Source organism: Cicer arietinum, chromosome 5, assembly GCF_000331145.2.
Source record: "Cicer arietinum cultivar CDC Frontier isolate Library 1 chromosome 5, Cicar.CDCFrontier_v2.0, whole genome shotgun sequence".
NCBI lineage: Eukaryota > Viridiplantae > Streptophyta > Magnoliopsida > Fabales > Fabaceae > Cicer > Cicer arietinum.
This window is the reverse complement of record NC_021164.2, coordinates 58,880,831-58,898,374: the sequence shown is the minus strand read 5'-3', so window position 1 is coordinate 58,898,374 and position 17,544 is coordinate 58,880,831. Positions and strand designations below refer to the sequence as shown.

Sequence of the window (17,544 nt, the reverse complement as noted above, 5' to 3'; positions counted from 1 at the left end):
TATATATAAAATATATTTTTATATATATTTTAAATATATATATATATATATATATATATATATATATATATATATATATTTGTCAATTTATAAAATTGAGCGACTAATCAATATTTATACTTTAAAAACCAATTTATATATTCACTCATTAAAAAATTGATTAGTATATTATTTGAGGTTGATAAATCAAATAAAAGATTAAAATAAGATAAAATAAGTGTATCATATTTTATCTCTTTATTGTCCTCACACAATCTTTTATGAATTCTATCTCTTTATTGTATCTTTTATTGTCTTCACAAATTTTGTACGAATTCGTTTAATCTCAAATGGACCTAATAATACTCTCTTTTAATAAAATGTAAAAATTTATGTCACTTTTTGATCAAAAGAATGTAAAATTTTATGCATTTGTATTTGATAGTTTTTTAGGCTATTTAGACAATGCTATTGATTAAATTACATAAATTATACATTTACAGTGGTATTAAATTTATTAATAATTAATATTATTTTACTTATTTATTATTTAAAATATACAATTAATTTATGTTGTTAGCATAATATTTTTGTTGGTTTAAAAAATATGTGTTATCAAACTGATAAATAAGAGTATTTTTCCAAAGAAAGATTGATATAATTGAAAATTAAAAAAGAATTTTGTAAATAGAGATAAATAAATTCCTTAAAAATATATTAATTAATTAATCAATTAGAGAAGAAAATTTCTACAATATCTTATACGTTTATGCATAGATAAAAAAAAAACTAAAAAATCATTAAAAAAAATTCTTAAAAAAAGTGTGCTTTTATTTATAAAATAAACCATCATTTTAAAAGTGCTAGACACGTTCATATTAGTTATTAACTTATTTAAAAATACAATTAATTCTCAAAATATCAAAACGTTAGTAATTTTAATTTATATAGTAACAATCAAAGACTATTTGAAGAGTAAATTATATCATTCACATGTTATTTTGATTATTCAAGAATTAATTTAAACTTTTAATTAAATAAAAGACTAAAGTAATATCACTCTACATTTTCAATAATTAAAATAGTGATTCACTCTTATAATAATTATTAAAACATATGTTTATTAATAATATATCATAAATTTATCGTAATTTTTAATAAAACAACAATTTTTTTATAAAAATATATATTTTACCAAACGATATTTAGCCTACAAATATTTTTTTTTCAATTCATAGAATTTTAACTTTAATTTTAAAGTTCTTATTTTTAGTTACAATTATGATGTAGCTTTTAAAACTAAAAATAGCCATGGCAAACATATCCTAAAAGCCCAAGTAATAGTAATTAACTAATTATAACAAGACAAAGAGGAATGACTAATAACAGCTAACGAAATCAGTTACTGTTTATAACTTAGTAACATGAGACAGATTGTTTATTTATTATTGTAAGAAAATGACACCCAAAAACATGACATTGTTGTCTATGTTCACTTATATTAATATAGCTACTTTAGAGGTTTCCTACATGATTATTTTGTGTGTTTGTACAAAGGTTTATTTGTCCTGGAAAAATCAAAACACAATAACATTACATCATCATCATCATCATATATGCAAATAAAGTGAACATTAATTATGGGTGATAAATATAATATGCGACCCCATGTTTCTGGATGTTACGAAACAACTGTGTCAAATGGCAATGAGATATGGCAAAGTGAAAGTGTTCTAGTATTTTACCTTCCTAATTTTGCAGCTCAAGTTGCTTTCACATTGTTCTGTAATCGTGGTTTATACTACCTCCTTAGACCCTTCAATCAACCTCGCTTCGTTGTTGAGATATTGGTAATTAACTACATGTTATTGTTCTGTATTCTTGTTCCATTTTAGTTAATTATTCTAATAAGAAGTTTGTGAAATATGAACAGGTAGGTCTGATGGTAAGTCCTGAAATACTTGGGAGATACAAATTTTTCACAAATTTGATCCCTCTAAAGTCGGTGATAACGAGTGAAACGATATCCTATTTGGGACTTGTTTACTATGTTTTCCTGGCTGGTTTGGACATGAACTTGGAAACTATCATAAAAGCAAGAAAGAAAGCTACAAGCATTGCTGTTGCAGGAACTATAATTCCAATGGTAATAGGGAGTGCAGTATATACTTTACTTCAAAGCATGTACACTGGACCTCCTGAGTCTTTGTCACATTACAACACTCGTAAAGCTTATATGTTTTGGACCTTAATCTACTCTGTCACAGGTTTTCCTACTGTTACTCAAATCGTTACAGACTTGAAACTCCTCTATACAGGTCTAGGTAGAGTTGCTTTAACAGCAGCAATGATGACTGGCTTCTTCAATTGGGTTATGTTTGCATTTTTGATTCCTTTTGCACTCAATGAACAAGTTGCTATCTATTCAGTGCTAAGTACATTACTATTTGTCCTTGTTTGTTTCATCGTCATTCGCCCTTGTCTGGTTCAGTTAATCGTTCGGAAAACCAATCAGAATGAGTGGGACAATTACCAGTTGTTCTTTGTTGTTATGGGAGCTTATATTTGTGCAACTGTTACTGATATTCTTGGTACACACCCTGTTGTTGGAGCTTTGGTGTATGGAATAATGTTACCTTCCGGTAAATTTACTGATTTGTTGATAGATAAGACAGAGAGTTTTGGAGTTGTTTATCTTGCTCCACTTTTCTTTGCTAGTTGTGGTGTAAGACTCCAAATAATAGATGTCATACGATCTCAAGGTTTGGTCCTTGTAGTTCTAGTTGTGTTCTTGTCATGCATCTCCAAGATTTTAAGCACTGTCCTAGCAACTCAATTCTTTGGCATGCCTGCTCTTGATGGTGTGGCTATTGGAATTCTTATGAACACCAAAGGCATCTTACCTCTAATAATGCTCAACATTGCATGGGACAAGCAGGTATATACATATCCATTAATAGAGTTAAATCAAATTCATGCATAATATGTTACTTTCATTCCATGCCATTCAATTAAAATGTTGAGTAGTGAGAGTGCTAGCTAGCAAGTACATAGTATAATGAAATATCTAGTAAATAAATTGTTGATACATTGGAACCCTTAAACAAATACCTCTAGTTATTATCTAAGTCATAGTTCAACTTGGTGTTTTCGAATGTGTTAATAGATTTGGATCAATTATCGATCTAATTGAGACGCTAAGTTAGCAGACCATTAGTCGAATCAATAGATCATTGGTTGAATAAGATGAACTAACATATAATAAATAATCATATATAATATACCTTGGATACATTCATCGGAGAAATATAGGGACATAATATTTTAGTTGTTGATTTAGTGTTTAAATCTTGCAAATATATAATATAGCTTATTTTTTTTTATTCTCTACAATAAAATGCATTATGGTTGTTGGATACTTTCCAAATTATTATTTGTTACTCAAATTATGATTATTAAATAGCTTCTTTTTTTATCTATCAGATTTTGAGTGAAGAGTCTTTCTCAATTACATTGGTATCTGTTATTCTAATGACAGTAGTAGTGCCTCTTATCATCAATGCCATATACAAACCAAGAAAGTTATACAAGCAAAATAAGCTTAGGACGATACAAAACTTAAAGGTTGAAGCTGAGCTGAGAGTTTTGGCTTGTGTCCACAACCCTTGTCACGCTACAGGAATGATCAACATCCTTGAAGCTTCCAACGCCATAAAACTCTCTCCTTTACGTGTGTTCTCTCTTCAACTAGTTGAAATAACAGAAACCACAACATCCCTTTTAGCAGCACACAACAACCAACAACAAAGTGGATCACAAGCCCCCTCAAACTCAGTACAAGACTTAGAGAGCATAACACGCATTTTCAAAGACTATGAAGAGCAAAATGAAAACGCTAGTGTTGAAACACTTTCCGCAGTTTCTACCTATTCAACCATTCACAAAGACATACATAATGTGGCACAGGAAAAGCAAACAACATTGATTCTCCTTCCTTTTCACAAACAATCAAGTATACAAGGTGTTCTAGAAACAACCAACGAAGCATTTAAAGACATAAACCAAAATGTGATGAGAGATGCACCATGTTCTGTTGGAATCTTTGTTGATCGCGGTCTTGGTTCTTTGTTCAAAGTGAATTTACGCATACTTATGATTTTCATTGGCGGACCTGATGATCGCGAAGCTTTAGCATTTGCATGGAGGATGTCAAAGCATCGTGGAATTCAATTAACCGTTGTGAGATTTTATTTGTTGGGAGAGACTGCTGAAGTTGATCCATTACAACAATCAGAATCTAAAGGACTATTATCTACAGTGTTAGATTGGGAAAAACAGAAGGAGTTTGATGATGAATATGTGAGTTCTTTTAGACTCAAAGCAGTGAACAATGAAGATTCTATACATTATTCAGAAAAACAAGTTAATTCTTGGGAAGACATTCCTGAAGTGTTGAATGAATTGGACAAAAGTGGATATGATTTATACATTCTAGGACAAGGGACAGGTAGAAATTCTTTGGTCTTGTCAGATTTAGTGAAATGGACTGATTGTCCTGAACTTGGACTTATAGGGGACATGGTGGCATCAAATAGTTTTGGTTCATGTTCGTCACTACTTGTTGTACAACAATATGGTTTTGGAGGGATGGTATTTGAGAATACTACTCAACATCATAGTCAAGTGTCTGCCAACGATGATGATAATAGTAGTAGCGACTCTGAGACAGTTTATGTGAAGATAGAATAATAGCATCAACAATAGTTGTTTAATATTTTATTGTTGGTGATGCGATATCATATGAGGAATGGCTTTGGCTTTTGCCTGAAACTGTTTGTTGTTAGTAGGAGAAAAATTAGGAGGATTGATGGTTCATGATAAGAAAATAGAATGGGTTCAAATTTTTATTTTCACACCATTCTTGTGTAACTTAAGATGCATTTAAACATACCTTTTTCATGAACATAATGTCTACAATGATGTGAAACACAATGACTGTAATGATCATCCAAGGATTAAAATGTACAATTTTCACTTGTTCATTTTATAAGTGCATCATTATGATCATATTGGTCATAATTCTTCTAAATATAACTAAGTATTTAGTGAATTATTGGACCATTACCTAGTGTTTGAATCCTCTACAACAAACAGCTGCACAAATGAGTCTAAATCTAACCGTCTCCACAGATGTTGGCCTATTGCACCGTGCAAGTTCTATAGAAGATTTAAGTCCAACTAGTTTGTCAAACTAACAACTTACACCACCAGACGTTTCTAAGTTTAACCCTGTCGATAATAGCTTGCCTTGAATTAGTCAATAGCTTTGCGTTTAGTTCATTTGTATTTTTTGTGCAAATTTTTATTTATATCGTTAATAATAGTTTTCCTCTCTGAAATGGAAAATGATCCACAACCAACTTCTTGTACAACAAGCTAAATATCTTTGGAAATCTCAACTGAGTACCATAACTAAATACGAAAAAAAAATGTAACCATATACTATGATAGGTCACGAGCTTTATTTGAATGCTATTGAATCGTCAAATAGTTACACTTGCAACCATATATATATATATATATATATATATATATATATATGTCAGCTAATCAATTTTTTTCCAGTGCAGTTTTCCCATTTTAATTGGGATTTACAACATTCTGCACCACTAGACTATATCTATTAAGATATAAAGTGCATGTTTAATTTCGGTTTGAAAAGCCTCCAAATCTTTGTATTTTTTGCCAAAACATGATTTTGAGGCTCCAAACATAAAAACCACACACTAAGAATCAATTTGTTAATTCATGCTCAAACAATGGCACAAATTGGGAAGGGCTTTTTGACCACAGAGACAAAGAATATACGACCATATTTGTAATAAGTAAAATAAAATGTACCAAAAAGTTAATTATGATTGGCTCTTTTTATGATGCTTTGTGAGACCAAGACAACACCTTCCTCAGTTGTAAAAGCCACAAGGCCGTTTGCATTCCCCAAAGCCGTATTTCCAGCAAAATCTTATCCAATTTCACGTTAAACCAAGTTAAAAGTGATTTGCTTTGTGACATTTTTGCTTCAATGACAGCCTCAGAAGAAACCTTTCCAATGATTAAAAATGTCTCCAGAGATGATCCCTGTAACTGATGACACCCCAAACAAAAACATTATAAACGGAAATAGCAACTTGACCATTCTTAAATGCTACTTTTACTTTTATGTGCTTACACAAGCTACTTTTGTTTGAAGAGTACTAATCATTCAATCACAAGTTTAGTAATGGTAGTAGATGGAAAACATGGTATTGTATGTACCAGCGTATTGTTGACTGCCCGTAAACAGTCGTTTGTCTTCATCATTAGAAGAATCACACGTGGTAATCTCCTTAGAAGCTCCGAGATTTCATGGAAATATTCAGAAGCATACATCTGCAAAACAATTAGGAGTCATTTCAAGCTTCTTTTTCATCACGACTCAACATGCCAAGCAAAAAAATTCATCAACATCATTGTATCTTGTTAAAGCATATTTAGCAAATAACGAACTGTGTTGTAATTGAACAGTTCCATAAAAAGCAGGTGGTTAAACTGCATAATATAGGATATACATAAGAATTAAGAATTGAGAGCATTTGGTAAGATATCCAGCATAAACATGGGTATGAAATGATTCAGAGTGTTAAAAGGCAAAAAAGTAAACTGCATGCATATAATCCAAAGGAACATGAACCTATGACTGAAGATGTCTAAGAGAAATTATTTTCCTTAATTCTTAAACCATAATCTTACCTGCAGTTCTGAACGGTCACTCTCACTTCCCTGTATAACTAAATGATCCATGGATGGGTCAACAACTCTATTCCAAGGTCTCATTGTTAGAACTCCAGCAAAAAGCGCATATAAATCCTCCCCAGCACCCAACTTTGTACTGTATTTCTTGATTGCATTTGCATCAGCAAATATCAGCGCCTTCCATAGTGCAGCATAATTAGTTCTTGTATCAAAGTCAAGCTCTTTATAGAGTCCATGGTCTAAAAGAATCAACTGTGGTTTTCTCCAGCCTGTGCATGTGAAAGTAAATAAATATAACAAAATTTACAAATAAAAAATGTAAAACAGAGAATATTAATGCAGTTATTCTAAAAACAAGATTGCGTTTGAGTAAACAGGCCACAAACATTAATGGAACAAGATCACTAATATGTAAGGAAACACGGTGCAGAACCCATACAAGGTGCTGCTGAGCTTGAAGCAATAAGAGGTGTAGGGGTATCAGGAGTGTTAGAGGTTTAAGCAGGTCCCTTTAAGATTTCCAAACAAGATTACCTGAAGGGAATAGGAGTTTATAGAGGGTCTTACAAATAAGGTGAAGCCCGAATAAAGACTCCACCAGGTAGAGACTTTAGCTTAGCTGTGCGGGTAACGACAAAAAAAGTACTATCCTCAATAAAAGGATGGAGGACTCATGCAACTAGTATGCAGCCGAGGAGTCACTCACAGTTACAGTACAGGAGGTTTCAGGTCAAGGAGATACATGAGGGAGGATAGTAACACTAAAGCAGCGAAAGGAGGGGGAAGAACAACCACAGTCACTGCCACCCAGGCTGAATCATCGATCACGCCTTAACTAGTTGAGGTCCTCGTCAAATAGCACACTTATTAGAGTTTGAAAACACTTGGAAATCAATATACAAGATGCAATGCTTTTTTCCACAATTTCACCTAAAAGACAAGATGGAAGCATTGTGGTGAATTGGAGTAGACCACTCATAAAGAGGGTTTACGTGAGGAGAGATAGGCTAAACGGTAGGGAATAGTTTACATTCCCCTTAACTAACTAACTATAAAAGATGTCACACTGGTTATATGAATAAGGGAGGCGAGTATGAATTGGTTAGTGAATTCTGGAGTGACTTGTAAGTTACATGAGAGAACTTAGGTAACTCTTAGAATTTACCTAGTTGAGCAGTCCTGCAGGTTAGCCAGACCTACAGGATATACTCCAATAAGAATTTCAGTGCATTTCCTTTCATTTCCATATCTTTTCCTGCTTTCTCTTTCAATTTCTCTTTTGGATACAAGTTGATTGTATCCATTCACTACACTTATTCTTCAAATGCTCAATATTGTGGCATTTGTCAATGGTAACCATTTCCATTATTTTCTCTTCAATGTCCAAAACAATTTTCTTAAGCCCCAAGATCAAATCAATGGAACTCCCCAATAGTTCTTGAAACTAGATTTAAGATGTTCACTGCCTCTAGAGTTAGTGCTAAAAAGCATCTCCTGGAAGATCCAAACTTAATTGTCCAAGGCTGTGTTATTATTATCCAATTACATAGTGAGAGGGATCCTCCTACTTAAGAGCAGAATTAGCAAACCGAAGTGTAAGAGAACTAAAAAGGCACAAAGCAAAGTCTATATATCAAGATTATAAAGATTTATAGAAAGAGTTCAGGTTTGCAAGCAAAGGAAACCTTACCCAAAAAACTAGCATTGCTGGAAGGCAATGGGCGAACCAATAAATTAGCAGCATGTGGATCACAGTGTACAAACCCATGCTTGAACATCATTTCAGCAAAAGTTTGACTAACCTGCAAAATAACAATCACATTTAGTAAATTATTTTGTAGGTAAACAAAGGGAACAACTTGGGGTAACAATTGGGTTCGTTACCATGTCACCAAGTGGTCTAATTACCGGTTTGAGTCATAGAATCAAACACTTGAAAATACAAGGCGAGACTGTCTACTGTAGACCCATAATGAGTCTGACTCTGACCCTCTATGGACTACACACATAGTGAGGGACGAGGAGCTTTATGGTACTAGGCTACCCTTTACTCTCTTGATAACCTATATAGAGTACCACTTGAATGAGGGAAATCAAAACACTCATTAACTTGCCTAACTTTTTTAATATATGTGGTCAGAGATATCATAACACTAACAAGTAGCAACATGTTATAAAAGGACTATACACTATCAATACCACCACTTGTAGTAGAAGCATCTATAATGAAGCAATAAGCAAGAACTAACCAATATTGAAAGTTCGTGTGGATGGATCCCTAGTTTCTTGATGGCCTTCACATCATTTATATAAGCGCCATCCATGTATTCCATTGTAAGCAGCTTTGAGGTACTCAGATTCCAATATACTTTTGGTGCATATACATAATTTGCAATATGAGGAGACAACTTGCGGAAGTTCTCCAAACACCTCTCACTGTTCTTTGCCTCACTTAAAAAGTTCAATTCCTGGTGGTCATAATATTAACAAACCAAATTAGTAATTATCTGGAAAAAGGAGAGAAAAATGGAAAGAAACAAAAAAAGAACCCAAGAATGCTGAATAAGAATCACAAAACTACTGAGTCCAACATATATCAAGCAAAATTCCTGACAGAAACAGATACTCATCATGCTAACATATAGTATGTGGTTACAATATCAAAGATGGTGCTGCTATATATACTTAGTGAAACATTCTTATGCAAGACCAAATTGTAAATACCATAATGATTTGCATCCATTCAAATATCCAATAGGAAAAATTACTCTATTGATCCTTTATCTTAATTTATAATTTCAAGTTACTCCTTCGTCTTTTTATTTTCATTTTCACCATGCATGTCCAAAAACATTAACTTTGAGACAAATAACTGGACCATCTAAAATGAGAAATGCAAGTGTGCCATGGGCACAATCCACTGCATTAATCAAAACTTAAAAAGCTGGAGTAGAAAGCCAACATTAAGCCAATTAGGCCAATATTGTTAACGATTTAGAACATTAGACTAAATTGAATAAAAAAAAATAAAGAACAAACTTGAAACTGGAAATTATGATAAAAAACCAACAAAGTAATTTTGCCTGTAAAATAATAAGGTTAACAAGATAATTATGTAAAACTAGAATTACATTCACATAAAAACAGGTCCAGGTTTTAATCTAGAATATAATGGAGCCAAATAATTCTAATCCAATCCCCAAAGACAAAATGAAAGTTCATGGAAACAAGCAGAAATTGAAAATGAATATAAGATACCAACTTGACATGAAAACCTTACCATAACACAAAAGTTAACTTATGAGATATGAATGTTCGAGGATTTCCGCATGAATGCACAATAGTTCAAGCAAAAATTTTAAATACAAACCGAAGAAATAATCCTTAGACCTTTCATGATTTAGTCGGGGAAAAGGCAGGCATAAAAATGTATAGTTTTCCAAATTTAGGCTTTCTCTGAAACCATTGACTCATAGAATAAAGTGTAATTTAATTTATAACATGTAACTAAGGTTCTCGTCAACTTTTGGTCAGCAATTTTCACTACATGCCAACATCTTTGTTTTAAAAATTAAAAAAGCAGAAAATCATACTAAAGTATGCATTGATTATGAATTCGATTTTGATAGCTAAGAAAATGACAATAACATTAACTAAGACATATAAATTCAGTCCAGTAGGCAAGAACCACCAAATAAACATGGACATATTTTGTAGGCATAGGTATTGCTTTGAAGATAAATAGCGTCTTACATTGGGTAAACTCTCTCTAATCTCATCAATCAACCACCTGCAGACAGAAGTAAACAGAACATCAACAGATCATCAATGCAAACTTGCAAAGAAGCTGGGGATATAAAAGATTAATAACTCATACTATAGACAACTTAGGCCATTCCGTTTTTAAATAATCAAATGAATACACATTTATCGGTTGTGGTTAGTATGTTGCTGATATAGATGGCTTCAAGATTTCCCACAGTCATGATCTGATAAAACTTTAACAGCAAATAGAATCACAGCAGTACCTATAATCAAAACTAGGAAAAAAATTATGCAGAGTGTTCACAATCAATTCTACAGTGGCTTGATCAGCAGCCGCAGTTTCAGTCATGTGAGTATGTTGGACCTGTACATTGACAGATATATAGCATATAAATGAACAATAAATTTAGCTTATAAAACACATACTCGTATTCAAGTCAAACTGAAGAAAACAGATCCAAATGCTTCAAAATAATAAATAACCAATAAAATTTAGTAACAACTGGAACCTTCACAGCAACTTTCTGGCCATCATGTGTGCGAGCTACATGAACTTGTGCAAGGGAAGCACTTGCTATTGGAACTGGATCAAACTCAGAAAATATCTACACATCAGAAGAAAAAATTCATCCACCAAAACACAGACATTTTTCAAGAAAAACCCCCATCATGAATCACGAAACTAATTGTGCAAAAAATGAGACATTTATCAAGAAGTAACGAAACAGATAATAAATACTTTATCTGGTGTGTCTCCAAGCTCTTTCTTGAATACATCACATATTTGTTCATATGAAGAAACCGGGCATTTATTTAGCATGGACTCCCTCATGGTCTGAACATATTCTTGAGGAACTAAGTATTCCTATCATCGACAATAAACAAACAAACAAACAAGGGGGATTATATTAATAAAGTCAGTATTCGTCACATCTTTTATCTCTTAAAAAACAACACATATGGAACCAAAATATACCAATTGCCCAAGATGTTGTCCAAGCTTTATATAAATCCCTCCATTCTTAAAACACAGGTCTCGAAGTTTTTGCGCTGAACGGAGATGAACTTCATGCTTGATTTTCTCCCTCTCACTACTCCCTTCCGGGATTCCCCACAGTGAATATTCATAATCTAACCACAATACAAAAACAGAACTAATACAATCAATCCAACATTCATTTTCACATAACTGAACATTATGTTAACCTATACACAAACATCAAAATCCACAATTAATAATCATGCACAAATTTAGATCTCTAACTACTTCTACCAAAAGTGTAAACAATCCACGTCAATTTTCAACAAGTTCCATTAACTTAAACCCTTAATCAGGTTTAAACACTCATTCTAATGAATCAATTGAGTTTAACAAATAGAATTGAACTCCAATTATGAGAAGGGGGAAAAATAGATAGATTTTGTTAAATTTCATATAAACATTGGAAACAACGAAGGTTTTGTGAGATCTACAGTACCGAAAACAATGTTGGCGGCAGCGATGGCATCGTCAAAGAGGCGACGGGGGATGGATGTGGAGAGCTTGAGGGCTGTTGCGGGGTCGTCGGAGGTGGCAATGAGCGCCGCCGCGGTGCCGCCGCCGATGGCGGATGCTAGTATAGATAGCTTGGTGCCTGCGCGCCATAACAAGCCCATGCGTGAAATTGGAAAGTGAAAAATAAATAAAACGGGTGAAGTAGTTGTGGCACGGTTTACAGTTGCAAATGTCTTATACCTAATGCCTGGAATAATATAAAAAATATCCTTAATTAAATAACATTTATAAAAAAATTCAAATTCAAAAATTAATATTATATTAATAATATTCATTAAATGAAAAAATCAATTGTATTGAAATCTATTTCAAATTATGGCACATATAAATTGTTTGGTTCAAACTTCACATTTGTATTTGTAAAATACATGAAATATGTGTAGTGTTTATTTCTAGCTATCAAATGAGATTTTCTGATTTTTTTCATTATTCAATTCTTTGATAATAAAAAATAATTTAATCTTCTTAAATTTCTTATTTGATCTACAGTTATATATTTGTTACAATTTATCTATTTCTTCTTTGCAATTTAATATTTCATTTCTGAATTTTATTTATTTATTTATTTATTTTTTTGCAAATGTTGGTAGTAAGTATAGGTGTGTCACCTCTTTGAGTAAGGGTAAAAAATTTGGTGACTGTGATGTCGACTTGGTCATCGAAAAATATTGATTTTGTAGCTCTCCTAAAATATCAAATCTTAATAAGTTTTCCTTCCTAGGTCAATAAAATTTATTTTTCATTTATTATTTTTTGTTCTCTCTTCGTGGTTAATTGATAACAATATTTTTATCATTTGTCTTTGTGTATTTATTTTTACCAATATGAGGTTAAACAATATAATGTATCAAAACTCTTAAGGAACAATGAAAAACACAAATTTTTTCAATTTCATTTGTTCTTTGTTTTTTTCTATACATTAATTTTTCAATTTTGTACATGATTTATACATTATATAATTTTTTCTTTTGATAGATTTATTTTGTTGAAGATAATTTATGTTTTATGAACAAAATAGGGGTAAACAACACTAAAGGAATCTTCTGAATATCATAAGAGTTCATAACATATTTTTTATAGTTAAATATATTTCTAAAATATTAGATAGAAGTCAATTTTATGCACAAAATTTATAGACAACTCACAAGGATTCTGGCTCATGTTTAACATATTCACCGAATCTGATGTGTGATATGTGGCTACTTGTTTTGCATATCTCAACCATAATATATGCAACAAACTTAATAATTTTCTTGGTCACTACACACATTTTTTTGTATGGACACATGCAGTTATTTTGATACTTCAAATTTACAAATTTATCTTTTCAAAGGATTACAATATTTATAAAATACATATATGTATTACAAAGTCATTTTCTTCTATCTCTATATGCAGAATTGTTCATATCTTTTTAACTATATGCAGAATTGCAGAGTTTAAACCTATGCCACTAGACTAACCCACTTTATTATCTTTTTAACTATAATAGTGCAAATGCCATACATTATTAACATTGTAAATAATAATTATACAAATAATTAATACAAATGTCCTAATATAAAAATTAATTTTTTTGAATTTTCATGTCTTAAAATGATATGTGTGTGTTGAACTACAATTAGAATTTTTAACATGAAAATTTGTTCCATAAATCATACAGAAATTAGTTTATTTTTAGTCTGATCCTTGTTTTTATTTTATTGAATTGTTTTATAATGTTTAATTTTATACATTATCAATCAATTACGATTATTAAAAATATTTTATTTTAAAAACTAAAAGCATGTTAATTAATAAGCATAAGTGCAGTCGTAATGTAGTAGTTGTTGTAAAAGAAAATATGTATAATTAAAAAACTAAAACATGAATTATTTGAGAATTATTACACTTTTTTTTTAAATCAAAATAATTACATATTCTGAAAGAAAATTTTATTCGGTACCCTCTCTTTTATCTTTATAACCCTAAAATATAAAGGAAAAGATTAAAATACCCTCATATATAGTAATAAAAAATTACTATTTTTTTATTTTAATATTTTCAGAACAAGCAAGTGCCAAAAAATTCTTTTTTTTTGAAAAACTTTTTTTAAGTTTTCCGGTATACAACTTCAACTCCGGAAAAGTTGAAAAAAAAATTCTGGTACATATCGGAAAACTTATTTCAAGTTTTCCAGAAAAAATACACTACCGAAACACACAAACTGTAACATTTCCGAAAGCTACCGAAAAACTTCGTCCACAAGTTTTCCAGTAGTTGTTTGATTTTTTTTTTATAAATATTTTTTAAAATAATTTTTTTAATTTTTTATTATATTAGTATTTATTTAATTGAATTGATTTTAATTAATTTTTTTTCTAGTAAGTAGGGGTAAAGATGGTATAGATGGCAAAGTTGTAGCAAAAATATATCTATGAAGATGGGTACACAGATTGTACACGAGAAAGATCAGGAGCATGAGGAAGATACAAGTAGGAGGGTGAGGGTCGAATGTATTAATTATTATTTATGGTATATTAATTATGATACATTAATTATTAATTATTATAGTGTATTAATTATTTATGGTGTATTTATAGTATATTATTTATAATGTATTATTTATGGTATATTATTTATTTAGGATGTATTAATTATTTAATGGTGTATTTATGGTGTGTTAATTATTAATTTATGGTCTATTAAAAAAAAGTGTGTACAGGAAAACTTGTCTTTTCCAGAAATACCTTATGTACCAAAAAACTTGAAGAATTTTTTTCGATAATACACATTTTTTCATTTTGTACCTAAATCTTTTTTTGAGTTTTCCAGTAAATACCTTATACCCCGAAAAACTTGTAAAAAGTTTTTCGGAAATACTATATATAACGGAATTCTTCTAAATAATTTTCCTGAAATTACCGGAAACCTTTTATCTATCAAAAATTGTTTTATTGTTTCCGAAAATAATAAAATGAAAAGAAAAAAAAGGTATTTTTGATATTTTAAAAAATTCTGGGAGTATAAATATAAAAATAGGGGTAGAGGGTCTCATTCTGAAATAGTGAAAAGCCCTGAGGCAAGAGGCCGAAGGTTGTTGAATTACAAGGGCAAAGGCCCAAAAAGGCAAAAGGCCCAACTTTAAAATTTAATTTGGAAATTTATACATAGCACCTCCACGCCTTAACCTCCCACCCCCAATCCACTTGAAACTACATTTTTTAAGGAAATATTTAGTAATCATTTTTTCACTCGCTCGTTCAAATCTTTACATAAATCAGCCACCATTTGAAAGTTTACAGATTTTTGAATTATAAAAAGTAAATAATTTTTCTTAATTTCGAATTTTTCATAATTTTGAAATAATTATTTTTAAAATTTTCAAACCTTTATAACAACATTAAAATTTTGAAACAGGTTTTTTTCTTCAGATTTTCGAAAGTTTCCATCAATACGAAACTTTCGAAATGTTAATTTCTAATTTTTTTCAAAACTTTCAAAATATTGAAATGTTCGAAACAGTAAATCTTCGAATTTTTCAAAATAAAAAAATAGAAAATTTGTTAATTAAAAAAATAGAAAGTTTATATAAATAAAAAAAGTATATAAATGAAAAGTTTATATTAAGAATTAAAAACGCTCAGGTTCACGCCAAACTTTTAGTAAATTGTTAATTTCGAAAGTTTCTAACAAATCTAAAATTTCAAAATTTTTGCAATTTCGAAAATTTCAAAATCCTCGAAAGTTTGAAAAGTCTAGAAATTTTCATTTCAAAAATTTCTAAATGTTCGAAAGTTTGAAACTTTCATTTCAAAATTTTCTAAAATGTTTGAAAGTTTCAACAATATCTATAAAATTTTCATTTCTAAAAATTCAAAAAGTTCAAAAGTTCAACAATTTCTAAAAAAACTTCATTTCGAACATATAACTTCGAAAGTTTGAACAATTTTTGGAAAAAACTTTATTTAGAATATTTGGATACTTTTGAATGTAAGAGAGAATTTTGTAAAGTTTCGAAATAGGAGGTGAAAAAATGAGTATTAAATTTTTTTTGAGTGTTTTACAGATAGTCAAAATGACAAAAAAGTAATTTAATGTAAAATGTAGGTGGAAGGTTAAGGTATAGGGATGCATGGTAGAAACCTCTTTAATTTGGGGGAGGAGTTATCCTCGCCTTATATATTTCAAAAAGTTCTCATATATTTTGAAAAAAACACATAAAAATGGAGGGAGGTTTGAATTGATAATATGGAAAATAATGGAACTTTTTGAGTTAGGATATTTTTTTCTTTCATTACCTTTATTTTTTTATTACTATAATTTTAATATATTTTTCTAATTTTTAACTTAAAAATAATAACGTGACATACTTTAAATAACATGTCATATGATATGACGATGTATAATAATTAACATCCACAAAATCATAATAAAACACCATAAAAATTTAACTTTTAACTTTATAAATTTTTCATATTTGTAATTTAATGAATGACATATGAATAATTAATACATCTAGATGATTATTTATCATGAAATTGTATATTACGTTATTTAAAATACGTCAAATTATCATTTTTTAATTTGAAAATTTGATAGATGAACCAAAATTGTCAACTTTTAAAATAGAGGGACCAATTTTACGAATCAGTAAAAATAAAGAGACCAAAATTATAATTAAATTTATATCTTATATATCCATTTTTGAAAAAAAGATGTTGATTCTAAGAACAATTCTATGATGAGTTATACCATTTAATAACTCCATATAAATTATAAATTTTACTAATCCAACCGTTGATTATTGATATAATATATTAATGATCAACATGATTGTCTTAAATATTTTAGAGACCTTGTTCTAATTTTAAAAATTAATCCCTTAATAAAAAAGTACAATTTTAATAATTAAAGAAAAAAGGAATAAAATAAATTTTTGTCTCTATAAAATTTCAAATTTTTATTTTAGTCCCTATAAAAAAATTCTCAACTTTTTAGTCCAATTTTTTTTACCTTATTTTGAATTTTTTTATTTATATTAAGAAATGATATTTTTAGTCCCTATAAAATCATAATAGAAACTAAAAGCGAATACAATTAATTTAAGGACTAAACTTAAAATATTGTAATTTTGTAGAAATTAAAAATATATTTAACTCAAAATAACTCTCATTTTATTATATTATAAAGAAGAAAAAAAATATGGGGCCTCACCAATCAAACATGTCATTGCCTCCCTCACTTGACTAATTGGAGAAAACTTGCCTCCGTTGCCATTGCCTCTGGTCATATTAGAGTGTGAAATTCAAGTCTACATCTTCGTCGTGACGGAGTTCGGGTTTTTCCATTGCACTTGCCCTCATATAAATATAAATATAAATTATATAATAATAATAATAATAATAATAATAATAATAATAATAATAATAATAATAAATTTAAAAGTTATAAAATTATTATTATTATACAAT

General features: G+C 29.9%; 2 protein-coding genes across 2 annotated transcripts; one reads left to right on the top strand and one right to left on the bottom strand.

The window, feature by feature from the left end:
• Positions 1-1,637: 1,637 nt before the first annotated feature.
• On the top strand, positions 1,638-4,796 carry LOC101497302 (cation/H(+) antiporter 15-like). Its single transcript, XM_004500511.2, has 3 exons — positions 1,638-1,829; positions 1,913-2,917; positions 3,463-4,796. The coding sequence occupies exons 1-3, from the start codon at positions 1,638-1,640 to the stop codon at positions 4,726-4,728; spliced, it is 2,463 nt and encodes an 820-aa protein (XP_004500568.1). The 3' UTR covers positions 4,729-4,796.
• Positions 4,797-5,456: 660 nt separating this feature from the next.
• Positions 5,457-12,251, bottom strand: LOC101497422 (putative ABC1 protein At2g40090). Its single transcript, XM_004500427.4, has 11 exons — positions 12,015-12,251; positions 11,513-11,667; positions 11,276-11,401; positions 11,046-11,141; positions 10,800-10,900; positions 10,525-10,561; positions 9,021-9,239; positions 8,462-8,573; positions 6,769-7,040; positions 6,295-6,408; positions 5,457-6,123 (listed from the first exon to the last, which is right to left on the bottom strand). Exons 1-11 carry the CDS (start codon positions 12,190-12,192, stop codon positions 5,908-5,910), a joined length of 1,626 nt encoding a protein of 541 aa, XP_004500484.1. The 5' UTR covers positions 12,193-12,251; the 3' UTR covers positions 5,457-5,907.
• Between the last annotated feature and the right edge of the window lie 5,293 nt (positions 12,252-17,544).